The 19,632-nt window shown below is 40.8% G+C and overlaps 1 protein-coding gene and 1 pseudogene across 1 annotated transcript in view; both read left to right on the top strand.

The window, feature by feature from the left end:
- ZNF157 (zinc finger protein 157) overlaps window positions 1-16,619 on the top strand; it is a 38,528-nt gene extending 21,909 nt beyond the window's left edge. The window contains exons 3-5 of the mRNA XM_044911616.1: window positions 13,925-14,051; window positions 14,343-14,438; window positions 15,397-16,619. Of these exons, the coding sequence (XP_044767551.1) occupies window positions 13,925-14,051; window positions 14,343-14,438; window positions 15,397-16,619 (1,446 nt within the window). The remainder of the gene's footprint in view (window positions 1-13,924; window positions 14,052-14,342; window positions 14,439-15,396) is intronic.
- LOC110571449 lies at window positions 1,900-2,441 on the top strand (annotated as a pseudogene).
- Window positions 16,620-19,632: the final 3,013 nt, after the last annotated feature.

The raw sequence follows: 19,632 nt of genomic DNA, 5'->3' as shown, positions 1-19,632 counted from the left end.
AATAGATTTTATGTTGGATGATAAGAGAGGGCACAAAGCAAAAATGATTATCTTTTTTTTTTTTTAAAGATTTTATTTATTTATTTGAGAGAGAGAATGAGAGACAGAGAGCACGAGAGGGAAGAGGGTCAGAGGGAGAAGCAGACCCCCCACTGAGCAGGGAGCCCAATGTGGGACTTGATCCCAGGACTCCAGGATCATGACCTGGGCCGAAGGCAGTCACTTAACCAACTGAGCCACCCAGGCACCCACAAAAATGATTATCTTACACACACATTTATAACAAAACGAGGAAGAAATACTCATAAATATTATAGTCCTCAGGGCGCCTGCGTGGCTCAGTCGGTTAAGCGTCTGCCTTTTGCTCAGGTTGTGATCCCGGTATCGAGCCCCTGCATCGGGCTCCTTGCTCAGTGGGGAGTCTGCTTCTCCCTCTGCCCTTCACCTAGCTAGTGCTTTCTCTCTCTCACTCTCTCTCTCAAATAAATTTTTTTTAAAGATTTAATTTATTTATTTGACAGAGCACTGGTGTTTATAAATACATTCTGCCACCCATTGCATATTCCCTTTGCCCTCAGTAAGCACCTCAGTTAGTCATGGTTCTTTACTTAGGTGCAGTGACCCAAACCTTCATTCCTGCAGGGTCCAGTTATTAACAGTCTTGCCTGAATGGGGTTGTATAGTTTTCCATTGACTTTAAGCACAGAGCATGATAGTATGCCTTAAGGGGACCCCCCCCTTTTTTTTTAAAGTCAGCTCCAAGCCCAGCATGGAGCCCAACATGGGGCGTGAACTCACAACTGTGAGATCAAGACCTGAGCTGAGATCAGGGGTCTGACACTTAACCAACTGAGCCACCACCCAGGTGCCCAAGGGGCCTCCTGTACTTCAGGCATATACTTCCTTACCTCCATTGTGTAGCAGCAGCCCAATTTCTCTTTGGTAGTCAGATTCAGTCACCCTAGCCGACACTGCAACTTCCTTCCTTGCCTGTTGTTGATTCAGAGGCACGAGGAGCCCAGAGCTGCTGGGTGGCAGTCTTAGGTTCCAGTGAAAGAGAATCACTGTTGTGTCTCCTGGTGGAAGTATCCATCCCTTTGTAACTAAGAGCTCTATACCAGCTGAGCATAAGGTCACATGGATGAGAAAGGACATTTTTGCTAGTTGATCATTGCGGGTAATAGTGGGTGGTGCCATTCCCATTTCCACCTCTTGAGTTCTGGATCCATGACTCCTGTCTATGGGAGAAACAGTGCCGTATATTAGACTGCTGATTCAGAGGCTGTACAGCCTCCTGGAGGACATTGCCTCAGCTCTGCGAGGTATTACCACCTAGTTAGCACTGCAACTGGGTCTTCAAAAGGCCATTCCACCGTTCTATCAAGCCAGCTGCTTTGGGATGGTGGGGAACCTGGTAAGACAAGTGAATTCCGTGAGCGCAGACCCATTGCTGCACTTCGTTTGCTGTGAAGTAAATTTCTTCCTCAGAAACAATGTGGTGTTGAGTACCACAATGGTGCATAAGGCATCATGTAAGTCTATAGATGGTAGTTTTGGGAGAAGCATGGTGTGCAGGAAAGGCAAATCCATATCCAGAGTAACTGTCTGTTCCAGTAACAAGAATGTGCTCCCCTTTCCATGATGGAAGCAGTCCAGTGTAATCAACCTGCCACCAGGTAGCTGGCTGATAACCCCAGAGAATGGTGCCATAACGGAGACTCAGTGTTGATCTCTGTTGCTGGCACCTTGGGCATGCTGCTCTGGTTGTAGCCAGATCAGCCTTGGTGAGTGAAAGTCCATGTTGCTGGGTCTGTACATAACCTCCATCCCTGTCACCATGATCATTTTGCTCATGAGCCTACTGGGCTCCTGTCTTTATTAGTACAAGTTGCAGACGGTTCCAAAATTGTATCCGAGTGTGATCATAATGGCCAAAGGCATCAAGAAAGCTACAGTTCCCTTTTACAAAGATGGCACTGAAGGCGAGTAAGGAAGCCCCTGCCCCTTCCAAAGCTGAAGCCAAAGTGAAGGCTTTGAAGGCCAAGAAAGTAGTGCTGAAAGGCATCCAGTCACACACACAAAAAAAGATCTGCCTGTCACCTACCTTCAGATGGCCCAAGACACTGCATCTCCAAAGGCGGCCTAGATATCCTTAGAAGAGCACCCCCAGGAGAAACAAGCTTGACCACTATGCCATCATCAAGTTCCCCCTGACCACCAAGTCAGCCATGAAGAAAACAGAAGACAACAGCACACGTGTGTTCATTGTGGATATCAAGGCCAGTAAGCACCAGATCACACAGGCTGTGAAGAAGCTCTGTGACATTGATGTGGCCAAGATCAACATCCTGATCAGGCCCAATGCAGAGAAGAAGGCATATGTTTGACTGGCTCCTGACTATGATGCTTTGGATGTTGCCAACAAAAATGGGATCATCTAAACTGAGTCCAGCTGGCTAAATCTAAATATAAGTTTTTTCACCATAAAAGAAAAAGAGAGAGCTACTGCTTTTTGCAATTGAGACAGCTTACTTTTTTTCAGGATCTTATTCAAATATGACCATCTTTGGGTAATTTTATAGATAGGAGCTAGCAATATCCACAGATGTGAAACATGCGTCCTGCAAAAATCCAAGTAAACTGATCAGGTGCTGTGTTTTTTGCTTAGTACCAGCAGTTGGCAACAATAGTTTGGGTTTGTTTTTTTTTTTTTTTAGATGTTCACTTACTTCAGTAATGCTCCATGTACCACGTTATCACCATGGAATGGAAATTTAGGTTAGACAAGAGAATTTCACAAGTGCAGTAACGTATTCTGGAGTATACCGAATTTAGTGTATATAGTGTGTGACCAAGCCAGCTTGCTCATGAGTCATTCATCATTTCCATTATAGATAATTTGTTAACATTTATGATTCTTATGGGAAAAATAAACATACTTCATGCATTTAAAAAGTGTTTTTCATTTACCTTTGCATTAGCACTTAAAATACGTATTTCTTTTTTTATTATGGTCAGTTAGCCACTGTATAGTACATCATTAGTTTTTGATGTAGTGTTCAGTGATTCATTAGTCACGTATAACACCCAGTGCACATCACAACACGAGCCCCCCTTAATACCCATCACCCTATTACCCCCTCCCCTCTGAAACCCTCAGTTTGTTTCCCGGGGTCCATAGTCTCTCATGGTTCATCTCCCTCTCTGATTTCTCCCTCTTCAGATTTCCCTCCCTTGCCCTATGGTCCTCCGTGCTATTCCTTATGTCCCACGAATGAGTGAAACCATATGATAATTGTCTTTCTCTTCTTGACTTACTTCACTTAGTGTAATCCCCTCCAGTTCCATCCATGTCGATGCAAATGGTGGGTATTTTTCCTTTCTGATGGTTGAATAATATTCCATTGTATATATGGACCACATCTTCTTTATCCATTCATCCGTTGAAGGGCATCTTGGCTCCTTCCACAGTTTGGCTGCTGTGGACATTGCTGCTATGAACATTGGGGTGCATGTGCCCCTTCTTTTCACTACATCTGTATCTTTAGGGTAAATACCTAGTAGTGCAACTGTTGGGTCGTAGGGTAGCTCTATTTTTAACATCTTGAGGACCCTCCATACTGTTTTCCAGAGTGGCTGTACCAGCTTGCATTCCCACCAACAGTGTAAGAGGATTCCCCTTTCTCCACATCCTCGCCAACATTTGTTGTTTCCTGTTTTGTTAATTTTTGCCATTCTAATTGGTATAAGGTGGTATCTCATTGTGGTTTTGATTTGTATTTCCCTGATGGCTATTTCTATTTCAAGGTGACATTTAAAAATTATTCTAATATAAGAGCAGCATAAATATAATTCTGCAGGGACGCCTGGGTGGCTGTCAGTTAAGCGTCTGCCTTTGGCTTGGGTCATGATCCCGGGGTCCTGGGATCAAGCCCCACATCGGGCTCCCTGCTCAGCGGGGAGCCTGCGTCTCCCTCTTCTCCCTGCCTGTGCTCTCTCTCACTATCTCTGTTTCTCTCTCTCAAATAAATAGATAAAAAATCTTAAAAAAAAAAAATATATATATATAATTCTGCGGTTACAAAAGAGCTAGACTGGGATCCATAATTGAGTTATTCTCATGTTTGCAGGTATGATCCTGAAATAAATACTACTACTTCTAAGCAGTTCTTTTATCAGCTTTTTAGGTTTGGTTTAAACATACACACACACATTTTCAGTTGTGGGGAGGCTTATAATGTTATATTCCATGCAGTGTTCTGAAAGGATTCTTCAATAGCTAACCAGCCCTAAAAAGTGAAGTACTCAATCAGTCCACAAAGCAGGCAGAAAAAAGTTAAATTAACTGGAATAAATAGGATTCCTACATAACATCAAATGCATGTGATTTTCTGCAGCAACTGGAAGTACGTCAGGACTGGAACGTTGTCCCCTTTAGAACTTATTTCATCAGGGGCGCCTGGGTGGCTCAGATGGTTAAGCATCTGCCTTTGGCTCAGGTCATGATCCCAGGGTCCTGGGATCGAGCCCCACATTGGGCTCCCGGCTCAGCGGGGAGCCTGCTTCTCCTTCTCCCTCTGCCTCTCTTCCTGCTCATGCTCTCTCTCTCTGTATCTCTTTGTCTCAAATGAATAAATAAAATTAAAAAAAAAAAAAGAACTTATTTCATCAGAAGAGTTTAAGAAGGTAAACATTTTACCACTATCAAGTGCATTTAAAAGTGACGTTTTTGGGTGCTAATTTGACTCCCCTGAATGACCTGGTTAGTGAACTCGTCACTAGTAATTTGGTCACCAGTCAGATGAAGCCTGCAAGAAAGGAAGCCAGTATTCGAATCACCATGTTATTGTCTGACCCACTCTAATGATTTATCTTCAACGTGAACATATAACGTCAGAATGAGATTTCTAGCTAAAACAACTACCACCAACACGACCAAGACAGCATTTCTTCTAAGGTTTAAGCTTTGCCCAGAATTCCTTATACATGAGATAGCCCATAGCAAGAGTCATTGCTCCCACGGCAAAGCCTTGGGCTGCCACACACATGTGGATCAGGTGAACAGACAACATTTTAGTATTTGCCCTGCTCTTCAATTTATATAATCCACACACAATGATTGCCGCAAACCCCGCCATCCCAATGGGAACACATGGTGCCTCTCTAGCTTTTCGGGTAAGTATAGATCCCTGATCTTCATCATATGAAGGGAAATATCTGTGCCGGTTGACATGGTGACCGCAGAATCCAAATTTCATCACTCATGCTTTATACAGGGCCTGAGGCCTTCTTACCTTCTGAGAATGACAGGACCTCTCAAGCTCCAGCCAGTTCCTGGCTCTCACCCATGGTCGCGGTCCAACAGGAGTTCATTTTTTGTTGCCTGGCAATGTCATGGTTAGTTCCTGCCTAGGGTATTCTGATGAGTTTCACCATGTGAGGAGGCCCTTGGATTTTCATTGGATTTTTCAACTCACTCTGTTCATCATGTGTCACTATTGCATGTCAGTCAGTCCTGGCTTGATTTTTAGTTTCTGATCTTATGATATCATCAGTGTAGTGTATTATTAGCCTTGGGACCTGCATCAAGTCCAAATCCTTTCTAACCAAATTATGATAGTTGATTTATGACAGCTGGTGAATTCAGAGAATACCATGGTAGTACCGTACATGTAAATTAGGATCTTTTCCATGTGAAAGCAAAGTGCTGTTTACTCTTTTCCTATATTGAGATAGAGGAACAAGCATTTGCAGGATCAGTCACTGAGAACCAATCTCCTCAGCTTTATTTTTCCACCATATCAGGAGCTACTGGTGCTATAAGGCTTTACTAATTTATTTAAGCCTTGATAGTCTGCTGTTAGTCTTCCTGTACCATCCACCTTTTTCACAGAGCTGTTCTAGGAGAATTTGTTGGACTAGCACTCCAGCTTCTAACATGCCATTAATTAAAGCAGTAATCTCTTTTTGTCCCCCACGTATTCTATACTGCTTCAGAATAACAACTTATATAGGCTTGGGCAATTCTGAAGATTCTCATTTATCATGTACAATTAATACTGCCCAAAGGGTGAACTTCCATTCCTTCTGTGTTACCATACTAGACCGAAGAAGTATTCCCTAGTCAGACATAATGTCCAGCTCAGGAATACATTTAGACAGAGATGCAACCACTTCACATAAGGTCCATTCAAACATTCCCATTTTCATCCAACCTTCCACCTTAATTCCATCAACTGTTGTATCCCTATATCCTCCTAATCTAACTATGGCCCCTGTTAGGACTTCACCAGCAGACTTTGGAATCACAGTTCATTATTCTTCCATGACAGAGTCCCAGAGAAGTTTCTTCTCTGCCCTTCCGGCCATTTTACCCACACATGTGCCTATGGCCTTGGGTGCCCAGCTAGGTGTTCAGTCTGGTTGGAGACCAAGATAAACTGTGAGTCCATACTGATAATAAATGAATGAACAAGGGAAAGGGAAAGTTCTTCCTTAATGTCTAATGCCAATTAATAATGTGGAAAGAATGAGAGTTAGAAAAATAACCATTTTGAAGCCATTGAAGTGGTAACTGAGCCAAGCAAGAATCACTGATGGATGCCAAAGCTATTGGATAAAAGTAGAATGATGAACAAAATATTTGCATAGTCAAGTTATATCCCCACAGATTACTCATTAATTCCATAGGGAAAATTGGTAACTTTATAATGGAGAAACCTGATAAACACCACCTTAACTAAATGACCAGAAATATAAAAATTTTAATTTGAAAATTCCTCATAATCTCACCTTCTGGAGATAATCAGTCTTAACATTTGAGTAAGATCCTTCAGGAACTCTGAAGTTTTTTGGATATGACTATCCAGTTGTTCTAGAGCCATTTGTTGAGAAGAGTATTCTTTCTCCACTGAATATCCTTGACACCTTAGACATCAATTGACCATTCATGTGTGGGTCTATTTCTAAATCTTATTTTGTCTCATGTATATCTTTACAAAAATACCATACTGTCTTGAGAACTGTAGCTTTATAAGTCTTAAAATGAAGTAATGTAAGCCCTTTAACTTTTTTCTTCTTTTTCAAAATTGCTTTGGCTATCTAGGTCCTTTCTTTTTTTAAATATGAATTTTAGAATCAGCTTGTCAATTTCTAACTCTTAAATTTCTTTACTGATTGTAATTGGTGTTTGTAATATTGCTATTTTAAGGAACCTACTGAGATTATCTTCTTTGTGCCCTACTACATGGTCAATTTTTGTGAATGTCCTATGTGTGCTTGAGAAAGAGTATATTTTGTATGATCTGTGTGTAATGTTCAATACATATAGATCCAAAAGTTTCACCTTATTGATTATGTTGCTTGGGTCCTTTGTATCATTGCTTATTTTTTGTCCACTTAATCTGTCTCATTTTGTGAGTGGTGTATCAAAGTCTCCCATCAGAGAATGCTTCTATTTCTTGTATTCCTATAGTTTTTGGTTTATATAGGCTTTTGCTGTGTAACTTTGTGCATAGGTATTTTCACATATCTTTGTTGTTAAATCTTCATTTTGGACAGGGCTTTTAACATTACAAAGTATCTTCCTTTGGCTCATATAATTGCTTTTGGAATTCTACTTTGGCATCAGGATTTCTATCCCTGCTTTTATATTGTTTTCATTTGGTAAATCTTTGTCCATCTCTTTAATTTTAGCCTTTTTGAGTGACTGTGTTTTATTTTATTTATTTATTTATTTATTTATTAAAAGATTTTATTTATTTATATGAGAGAGAGCACATGAGAGGGGGGAGGGTCAGAGGGAGAAGCAGACTCCCTGCTGAGCAGGGAGCCCGATATGGGACTCGATCCCGGGACTCCAGGATCATGACCTGAGCCGAAGGCAGTCGCTTAACCGACTGAGCCACCCAGGCGCCCCTGAGTGACTGTGTTTTAAACATGTCTCTTGTGCATGGCATTGTTGGGCTCTGCTTTATGAGGCAATGTGAAAACCTTTTTTGGTTAATAGGTGAGGTAAGCCCATTTACAGTTATTTGTGTTACTGTTTGATGATACAAACAATACAAATATGTTTGGTCTCAATTCTTTCATTTTATCTTCTGATGTAATTACTGTGGGTATATGTTATATTCACTGTGTTTCTTTTTTTATTGAGTGTTTCCTCTAAATTTTTTTGGTAATTAAGAAGGTTGTATTTTTATGCTGGTAATTCCCTTTGTGTTAATACTTCCTTTTTTTTCTTTTAGAGAGGGAGCAAGTGCAAGCGGGGTGGGGGGAGGGGCCGAGGGAGAGAATCTTTTTTTAAAAGATTATTTATTTATTTATTTTAGAAAGAGAGAGAGCATGAGTGGGGGGAGGAGCAGAGGGGGAGAGAGAGGTAAGGGGAAAAAAATCTCAAGAAGTCTCTGCACACTGAGTGCAGAGCCCAAGGTGGAGCTCAGTCTCATGACCCTGAGATCATGACCCGATCCAAAACCAAGAGTAGGATGCTTACCCAGGCACCCCATGGGAGAGAGAGAATCTTAAGCAGGCTCCAGGCTCACTGTGGAGCCCGTCGCAGGGCTGGATCTCACGACCCTGAGATCATGACTTGAGCCCAAATCAAGAGCCAAAGCTTAACCGACTGAACCACCCAGACACCCCTTTGTGTTAATACTTCTTATAGTACCCTTAGTCAACCCTTCTTATTTATACTTATTTATATTTATTTATATTTATATTTATATTTATTTATACTTATTTATACTTCTTATACTTATTTATTCATAAAAGTTGTATATGTTTAAGGTATACAACATGATGATTTGATATACATATACATGTTGAAATGATTACTACAATTAAGCTAATTAGCGTATTATCTCCATACATAGTTACCATTTCTTAAAAAGTTGTATTTATTTAAGTAATCTCTACACCCCACATGGGGCTTGAATTCACGACCCCGAGATCAAGAGTCTCACACTCCTCCAACTGAGCCAGCCAGGCGCCCCCGTAGTTACTGTTTTTCGTGTGTGGTGAGTACACCTGTAATTTACTTTCTTAGCATTTTCCATCATTCAATATAGGATTATTAAGTATAGTCTTCATGCCTATGCATTAGATCTCTAGACTTTTGTTTTAAAGATTTTTATTTTTAAGTAATCTCCATACCCAACGTGGGGCTTGAACTCATAGCCCTGAGATCAAGAATCCCATGCGCCACTGACTAAGCCAGCCAGGTGCCCCATAGATCTGTAGACTTCATTCATCTACATAACTGACTTTGTATTCTTTGACCAACATCTCCTCATTTCCCCCATAGCCCTGGTAACATTCTACTCTACTTCTATTGAGTTTGACCTTTTTTAAAAAGATTTCACATATAAGTGAAATCATACAGTATTTTGTCTTTCTCTGATTCATTTCCTTTTTTTTTTTTTTTAAAGATTTTCTTTATTTATTTGTCAGAGAGGGGCACCTGGGTGGCTCAGTTGGTTAAGCAACTGCCTTCGGCTCAGGTCGTGATCCCAGGGCCCTGGGATCGAGCCCCACATCGGGCTCCTTGCTCAGTGGGGAGCCTGCTTTCTCCCTCTGCCTGCCGCTCCCCCTCTTGTGCTCTCTCTCTGTCAAGTAAATAAAAAAAATAATATAAAATATTTATTTGTCAGAGAGAGAGCATAAGCGGGGGGGGCGGCAGGCAGAGGGAGAAGCAGGCTTCCTGCTGAGGAAGGAGCCCCATGCGGGACTTGATCCCAGGACCTTGGGATCATGACCTGAGCCAAAGGTGGATGCTTAACCAACTGAGCCACCCAGGCATCCCTCATTTCTTCTTCTTCTTCTTTTTTTTTTTTTTAAGATTTATTTATTTATTTATTTATTTATTTATTTATTTATTTATTTATTTATTTGAGATAGAGTGAACGAGTGTGAGCACAGAGGGAGAGGGAGAAGCAGACTCTCTGCTGAGAAGGGAGCCCAATATGGAGCTCAATCCCAGGACCCTGAGATAAGGACCTGAGCCGAAGGCAGATGCTAACCAACTGAACCACCCAGGTGCCCCTGTCTGATTCATTTCACTTAGCATTATGTCCTCCAGTTTCATCCAAGTTGTTGCAGGTGGTAGGATTTCCTTCCTTCTCATGACTGAATAATATTTGGTTGTATATATATATACCACATCTTTTTTATCGATGGACACTAAGGTTGTTTTCCATATCTTGGTTATTGTGAATAATGCTGCAATGAACGTGGGAGTACAGATATCTCTTTGGGATAGTGATTTCATTTCCTTCAGATATATACCCAGAAGTGGGACTGCTGGATCATATAGTTCTATTTTTAATTTTTTAGTTTTTGTTTTGTTTTTTTTAAAGATTTTATTTATTTGAGAGAGAGAGAGGGAGAGGGAGAAGCAGGCTACCCACTGAGCAGAGAGCCTGATGTAGGGCCCAATCCCAGGAGCCTGGGATCGTGACCTGAGCCGAAGGCAGATGCTTAACCAGTTGAGCCACCCAGATGCTCCTATTTTTAACTTTTTGAACAATCTCCATACTGTTTTCCATAATGGCTGTACCAATTTACCTTTTTTTTTAAGATTTTATTTTTGAGTAATCTCTACACCCAAGGTGAGGCTCGAACTTACAACCCCTAGATCAAGAGTCACACACTCCACTGACCAAGCCAACCAGGTGCCCCTACCTTTTTTTCTTTATTAATCTTTTATAACATCTCATTTGTCTCTCACCTTTACCTATATAGCAGTCAATGATTTTATTCATCTTTTCTCTTCTTCTTTCTATTCTCCTTCCATTTTTAGTTGTTTTTCTGCTTTGTCAGAACAGCTTGATATTTATACATTATCCTTCAACCCATGACCTCAGCCTTGTTTTAGTCTTAGCTTTACAATAAGTATATGAAATGCTCACTGTTAGGCTTTTGCCAAAATTTTCCTATTCATTGGTTTTGGTTGGATGAAACTCATCATTTGGTTTAGTGCTGGCCAATAGAATTTCCTACAGTGATGAGCATGTTCTGTATCTCTGCTGTCTAGGACTGTAACTAGGCCCATTTGGCTATTGAACACTGGAAATATGCCTGATGTGACTGAGAAACTGAATTTTCTGTTATTCTATTTTAATTAATCAAAACTTAAATTTAACTAGCCACATGTGTCTAGTGGCTACCAAATTGGACAGTGCAGCTCTATTAAATTCCTTAGGAAGGGCACAAGTGTTTTGGCACACTCCGCTGTTCTTCTAATAGCCTTGATACTTGAAGAGTATCAAGTATAAAGCATAGACTCTCCTTTGTTTGTACTTTTTTCCCATAACTTTCTTGAAAATACTGTATTACTATTGCTTTGTTTTTGAGAAATTGATGCCAGTTTAATTCTCTTGTCTTGGAAGTTATTTCATCTTTTTGCTTAGAGGCCCTGATGAAAATTTTCTTTGTCTTTAAATTCTAATTGTTTTATTAAGATATATCTCAGAGTTGGTTGTTCCAGGTCAATTTTCCTTGGTACCCAACGGGCCTTTGATTATGTTGAGGTTTGTTTTATGATGCCGGGTTTGTTCTAGCATGGTGAATGTTCCATGTGTACTTGAAGAAACTTAATTTCTGTATTTTTGAGTGGAATGCTCTGCAAAGTCATTTGGTTGGTTGGTGGTGTTCAGTTTTTCTATATTCCTGTTGATTTTCTGTCTACTAGTTACTTTTATTAGTAAGAGAAGTGTTGAAAGCAGCCATAAGTGTGGATTTGCCCATTTCTCCTTTTAGTTCTTTCAGTTTTGTTCATGTATTCTTTTTTTTTTTTTTAAAGATTTTATTTATTTATTTGACACAGAGAGAGAGACAGTGAGAGAGGGAACACAAGCAGGGGGAGAGGGAGAAGCAGGCTCCCCGCCGAGCAGGGAGCCCAATGCGGGGCTCGATCCCAGGACCCTGGGATCATGACCTGAGCCGAAGGCAGACGCTTAACGACTGAGCCACCCAGGCGGCCGAGTTTTGTTCATGTATTCTGAGGCTATTTTTTTAGGGCAGTATCCCCCGCAGTCCTGATCCCCCATGATCCCCTCCATGGTCTTTTGGCTGGACAGTTAGGGCTTTAGTCTCTCCACTTTGGCACTCACTTTCTATAACTGCATTCGCCCTTGGGGCCAAGTGGTGGGAGGTTAGAGAAAAGGCAATGGGGATCCTTTCTACATGCTTCAGACCACTATTCTCCTTGCCAAAGAAAAGGATTTCTCTTCCTTAGAGTGTGAGGTGTCTGCTGCTACAAGGTTGCAGCTTTGGCTCTGGGGCTCACTTTGGGGCAGGAGTGCATGAAAAAAAAAACAACAGGATTTCACCCATTTTCTCTGTCCCACAGTACCCTCCTCCTTCAAACTTCATGTAATTCTGGTGTCCCTGCTGACTCAGTACTTACTTGGTGCTTCTCTCAAGCTCTTTGTTTTTTCTTAACCATCCAGTTTATTCTGGTGGCTTCAGCTAGTACTGAAGTGCTATTGCCTCCCAATCCTTGGCCTATCCTAGCCTTCTCTTCTGAACTTCAGAATCATATATCCACCTGCCAGCTGGATGTCTATCAGTGTGTGTCATAAACACTCCAGCTGAGATCCAAGATCTATTTTAATTTCCCCTTCTGCCAACCTAGTATCTCTCTTGTTTTGCTGATCTCAATATATGGCACCAGCCTCAACCCATCTGCTCACGCCATTTTTTGGGGAGTTAATAGTCTGTGCTTTTCCCCCACTTGACAGTACTTCTGTATAATTTATAAATATAAATATATTGTGGGAAGGTCAGAAAATATTCTGATGGTATAAGGAGTCAGTCTTAGAGACTGATGATCTGGAGAAAAAAAGAGTCGAAAATCCCTCCACTCTCCGGCCCCTGAATGTCTCTACAGCCCTTTATTTCGTCATAGCCTGAAGTGCTGTTTTTCTGTCATACTGTCATATGTTTTTCCATAACTCACCATGTGTATTTCATGTTTTCCTGCCTTTTCTTATGCTATTGCCCCATATTTTTTGAGGGCAATTATATTCTTGTTTAAGGATTCAAACCTCTATCTCCCCAAGTGAAGTTGAACCTGATAACACAAAGTGGAGTCCCATTCCATCCCTTGTGAAAGCCCACTGCACCTTGCACACATGTCTAGCACAGCTCCCGTAACACCTCATTGCAAGAATGTGTTTATATACAGGTCTCTATTGGGGCATGAGCTCTTTGAGAACAGGCACCCCATTTTTTTTTTTTTTTAAAGATTTTATTTATTTGTCAGAGAGAGAGAGCAAGCACAAGCAGGGGGAGTGGCAGGCAGAGGGAGAAGCAGGCTCCCCGCTGAGCAAGGAGCCAGATGCAGGACTCAATCCCAGCACCCTGGGCTCATGACCTGAGCTGAAGGCAGACGCTTCACCGACTGAGCCACCCAGGCGTCCCCAAGCACTCCATCTTACTCCTTTTTGTTTTCTTGTTTTGTTTTTTTTTTAAGATTTTATTTATTTATTTGAGAGAGAGAGAGCACGAGCTGGGGGAGGGGCAGAGGGAGAGGGAGAAGCAGACTCCCCACTGAGCAGGGAGCCCGATATGGGGCTTGATCCCAGGACCCTGGGATCATGGCCCAAGCTGAAGGCAGATGCCCAATGGACTGAGCCACCCAGGTGCCTCTTATTCCTTTTTGTTTAACCAACAACTGAGACAGGTCCAGGTACATAGTGTTAACTCAGTAGTCAATAGTCTTTTCTTCATGGATTGATAAATTAACACAAAGCAGGGCTGTTTTGGATTTTCCCCCCAACAAAGTATAATATCAAGCAAGACACAGAGTCAGGTCACCAGTGTGGCTCCTGGTTAACTCTTAATAGTGCTCTGTGGAGAAAAATTAGTTTCCACACATCTTCTCCGTGTGTCCCATTCTGATCATTGCAGATTGTTGTTGCAGGGATCTGTGTCATTTGAGGACGTGGCTGTGGATTTTACCCGACAGGAATGGCACAGACTGGACCCTGCTCAGAGGACCATGCACAAGGATGTGATGTTGGAGAACTACAGCAACCTGGCATCTGTGGGTGAGGATTATTGTCCATGTAACTCCTGGTAGCATGTGTTTCCTTTCTTGGTTACTGTAATGTGTGCAGCCTTTGTAGACTTTAATGATACTTTAGTTCTAGATTCAAGGGTCACAGGTGATTGATCAGTTTGGGGCACCAGGAAGAGTGTGTGTGTTGTCACTTCCCCCAATGAAAGGTTTAAATGGGCCCCCTTCCTTGTGCAGCTCATGAAGATGCACCTTCCTCCTCCATCAGAGGCCCTAAGCTCAGACAACTTGGCCCATGTCCTGTGCCATTTCCCATTAACAGGCCTCTGCGTGGCCAAGCCAGAGATGATCTTCAAGTTGGAGCGAGGAGAAGAGCTGTGGATATTAGAGGAGGAATCCTCAGGCCATGGATACCCAGGTGAGTGTGCAATAACCAGACATACAGAAACGGGAAATAAGAGCCTGGAAATTCAGGTCAAAACACTTTGGGCGGTGTTCTTCAGTAATCTCTTTATAGAGGCCCTTGCTCTTTGAAAATGACTGGAGGTTACATAAGGTCTACACACTTCATACCTAAATCACACATGCCATTATTTTGCTCACACTTAAGTACTCTGTCCTATTTTATTTTGATTTCTGTAGTTATCTACCACTCTTATCTATCTCTGCCTGCCTCATCTAAGTAAGACATTCTTAGCTGGTCTGTCTCTCTTTAGTATTCTAAATTGCCTTCCTTCCCTCCATTGCCTTGGATGCCTTCTGTTGTCAGGCATTCACTCATTCATTCATTCAGTGTTCCACCAAATCTTAAATGAGTATCAGCTCTAATCTGGTCATATTCGAAGTGTAGGGGTCCAGCAGTGAATAAACTAGTATCTCTGTTCTCCTGGAGCTTGCAGTCTGATGAGGGAAAGAGACCAGAAACAAATACATAATGTTTGGTGGTAAAAAGGAAATCAGTGCAAGATAAGTAAGATAGATAATGATGGTTGTGTGCTTGTAGAGAATGTGCTCAGGGAAGACTTTTTGGTGAGGTTAACATTAGTGCTCCAACATCAGTGATGTGAGAGAGACAGAACCATGTAGATTTTGAATATTCTGGGTAGAGAGAATAGTACGTGTCAGGCTGGGCCTGAGTGATATATCCTAAAAATAGCAAAGAGGCCAGTGTAGCTTAACGGTGGGTGGTGAGAGTGGTAAGAGGCAATATCAAGAGAGTTAGCTAGGGGCCAAATTATGTAGAGTTTTTTAGGCTATGTTAAGTGCTTTTTTATAGACTATGTTTTATAGGCTTTGTTAAGCACTTTAATTTGACACTGTAACAAGGGAAGCCATTGTTGAGTTTTAAGTGAAAGTGATCTGGTTTGTTTTTAAAGGATCTCTCTCAATGCTGTGTGGCAACAATTCTGTTGGGGGTAATGCCGTCCCGCATGATAATGACCTTCGGCATCAGAGGATTCAAACTTTGGATCAAGCTGTTGAATATAATGGATATGGGAAAGTCTTCTACAAGAAAACAGGCTTTGTTGGACATAAAAGAACACACACAGGAGTAAAAAACTTTGGATGTCATGAATGTGGGAAAACTTACTGCAGGAAATCAAATCTTATTGAACATCTGAGAATACACACAGGGGAGAGACCTTATAAATGTGGTGAATGTGCAAAGACCTTTAGTGCAAGATCATACCTCATTGCTCATCAGAAAACTCACACAGGGGAGAAACCCTTTGAATGTAATGAATGTAGGAAATCTTTTGGCAGGAAGTCACAACTCATTCTACATCAGAGAACACACACAGGAGAGAGACCCTATGAATGTACTGAATGTGGGAAAACCTTTTCTGAGAAGGCAACCCTCATGATTCATCAGAGAACTCACACAGGAGAGAAGCCCTATGAATGTAGTGAATGTGGAAAAACATTTCGAGTTAAGATATCCCTTACCCAACACCAGAGAACTCACACAGGGGAGAAACCATATGAATGTGGTGACTGTGGGAAAAACTTCCGTGCAAAGAAATCCCTAAATCAACATCAAAGAATTCACACAGGTGAGAAACCCTATAAATGTGATGAATGTGGGAAATTCTTCAGAATGAAAATGACTCTCAATAATCATCAGAGAACTCACACAGGTGAAAAACCCTATCAATGCAATGAATGTGGGAAATCTTTCAGGGTACACTCATCTCTTGGGATACATCAGCGAATTCACACAGGAGAGAAACCTTACGAATGTAATAAATGCGGTAATGCCTTTTATGTGAAAGCACGCCTCATTGAACATCAGAGAATGCATTCTGGAGAGAAACCCTATGAATGTGGTGAATGTGGAAAAATCTTCAGTATGAAGAAATCCCTTTGTCAACACCAGAGAACTCACACAGGAGAGAAACCCTATGAATGTAGTGAATGCGGAAATGCCTTCTATGTCAAAGTACGCCTCATTGAACATCAGCGAATTCACACAGGAGAGAGACCCTTTGAATGTCAAGAATGTGGGAAAGCCTTTTGCCGGAAAGCACACCTCACAGAACATCAGAGAACTCACATAGGCCGGCCCTTGCCTTGTACTGTGGAGAAAGCTTCTTTGTGAAGACTTCCATCACCATTTGATCAAGCCCTCTGGGTCATCTGGTCACCATGCACACAGAGTACACCTGTAACAATTTGGCTCCTGCACTGGTGTGAAAATACATCCTGATTCCCGTTAGGGGATAGGCTCATTGTTGTTTTCATTTCATTTGGATTTCCCTAATTAATGGTGAGCTGGAGTAGCTTCTTACCTGTTGGTTGGCCATTTGGGTTTTTTCTTCTCTTCACTGACTGTTCTATATCCTTTGCTCATTATTTATAATGGGCTGCTTATTTTTTACTTCTTGGTTTAAGTGTCATGTTTGTTTTTTAATATATGAGAATTTAAAAATCTTTTTCAGTCATGTGTGTTACAGATATCTCCTCATGGACTGTGCCTGGTTATTTAATTTTGTTAAGTCCTCTGCTGAGGTTTTATGTTTGAATATTATCAGGTTCAAGGTGATAATGTTCTCCTATTCTTTCCTGTAAAGTTAAGGTTTTCCTTTCAACATTGAGAATTTTTCATCTATCCTGAAAGTTTTTGTGTGTATAGTGTGAATTGTACAGTATATAATACTCTGTTGCTTTTAAAAACTTTACATAAATGGTATTACATGGTGTTGAAAGTTCTGCAGCTTGCTTTTTTCATGCAATGTTACCTTTCCAAGGTCTATCCATGTTGACAAATATAGGTCTGGTTCATGCATTTCTCTCTCCATTCCCCTGGTGCAAGACATGTGTATCGTTTCTGTGTTTGGTGTCTAAATCTACAAGTGGAACTGATGGGTCATAGAGTGTAGGCAGTGTTTAAGTTGTTAAGCTGTTGTACCCTAGCTCCAACGCGCCCCTTCTACACTGTGCTTTGTCATGCTCGGGCTGTGACTCTACAAAACATGTTTCTGTCTTGCCATCTGCTTCCTGTTGGGCCTTGCCAATAAGAAACACTAAATATAAACTTTGGGGGTAAGGAAGGTAGAAGGGACCTGCTCCTTTTTTTCCCTTCCTGTTAGCTCCCTGTTCATCTGAGTGTCAGCCCGGTATTGCTTCTTCCCTTGGCCAGCAGCACTTCCTCAGGGTGGTAGTAGTTTAATCCAGGTTACAGATTTCCAGCACTCACAGAACAGCCTACGGTACCCCACCCACCCCCTCAGAGACACTAGCAGTGGCTGGCGGTGCCACCTCCTTAGAGGTATGAGTCCCACCCACATGACACTACTCCTTCACCTTTTCAATGTTTAATAATTCCAGTTTCTTCCCTGGTTAACCTTAGCCCAGCTGCTTCTTGCAGTTGCTACCTCCATGATAATTTTAATGTTCTCTTTCTGTCTTTTCAGGTATATGGTTAATAACTTTGTGACTAGTTAAAAATTCTTTATAATAAGTTCTTTTCACTAAAATAACCGGTAACGTTTCTGTCCCCTAGCTGGGTTCTTCAGATTGATACAGAAGTTTTTCAACTTTGTTAAATAATTGGATTTCTTCCCTCTAGGTTGTACTAACTTATACTCTCATGAGCAGTTTGAGATGAAGTTTACATTTTCCCATGGACTTATTATCAGTCTTTCAAATTGTTGCCAGTCTGAAAGGTGTAAAATGGCTTTAAGCCATTGTATCCATGAATATGGTTTGTCTATATTTTATTTTTTAACTCACCTTTTTGACCTTCAATAGTATTTTATGGTTTTCTCCAAAAAATTGTCTTTTGAAGCTAATTTTTAATAGAAACTTCGCTCATATACCTATATGTACATATATATTTCAAAATATAATGATGTATTATGGGGTTTATATATTTATATGTAATATATATATGTATATATATATAATAATATATATACATACATGCACACACACACACAGATACACACTTATATATCCCCCGAAAACATTTTTGTTTTATATGTTCATTTCATTTTACACACGTTTACCACCTTGGTTGCTCTTCATTCCTTTCTGCATTCCATCCAGGATCATTTTCTTCTTTGCCTGAAAAATACCCTTTAAAAGGTTTAGTGACAAACTTCTCAACTTTGAGAATGTTTTATTTTTAAAGCTCATCTTTTTATTTATTTATTTTTTTAAGTAAGCTCTAGGCCCACCATCGGGCTTGAACTCATGACCCCAAGGTCAAGAGTCACATGCTCTACTGACTGAACCAGCCAGGCACCCTGAGAATGTTTTCTAATGCACCATTTTGATCCTCAAAAGTGAATCCTTTACCGTTAGTATTTGGTAGCATCATGCTATAGTGAATTGATGCTAAATTAAATACATGTTTTTGTTTTGTTTTCTGGATGTTTCATAATAAATAGAAGACCCGGGATATTTGAATTAATCATCAGATGCCCCCAAATACAGCATACACTTGAATGTATATATTACACTTTATGCATTTTTTAAACAGCATGCCCTCACCCTCATTTACTGAGTATTAATTACATTTATCAAGATGTTATCTTACTGATTCTTTTAATCTTCAGCTCATCCATTTAAAATTTTTCAATTTTCTGTTTTAATGTTGTTATTATGGAAAATGTCAAACATAAAAAGAAGTAATCTATAGTGACAGAAAGCAGATGGGTGGTTGTTAATCAATGGGGATTAACTCCTAAGGGTAGGAGGGAAATTCCTGGGGTGATAGAACGATTCTGTATCTTGTTTGAAATGCATATTAAGTTATCAAATGAGTAAATTTCAGATTTGTGCACTTTATTGATATAAATTATATCTCAATTAAAATTTAAAAACAACAATAAAAAAGTTACCTGTTTCCACACCAGGAGCCAGATGTGGGCTTCCCAGGGAGAAAACCAGGAATCGTGACCACTAGATCAGATCAAAGACACTGGCAATGGGAGACTTAGTCCTCCCAAGGCTTTAGAAATGGCCTTGCTGCATGAAGATGACCTTCACTGAGGCCCCGTGATGGGTTGTACTCACCCTCAGTTAGTAACCATTACTTGTATAGTGATCCCTCACTGCCAACACTACTGTGTGTATTTGACTCCTAATACCTTAAGCACAGTCCCTCT

This window comes from Neomonachus schauinslandi, chromosome X (assembly GCF_002201575.2).
Source record: "Neomonachus schauinslandi chromosome X, ASM220157v2, whole genome shotgun sequence".
Taxonomy (NCBI): Eukaryota; Metazoa; Chordata; class Mammalia; order Carnivora; family Phocidae; genus Neomonachus; species Neomonachus schauinslandi.
The sequence above is the reverse complement of the archived record's forward strand: the minus strand, read 5'-3'. Positions and strand labels throughout refer to the sequence as shown.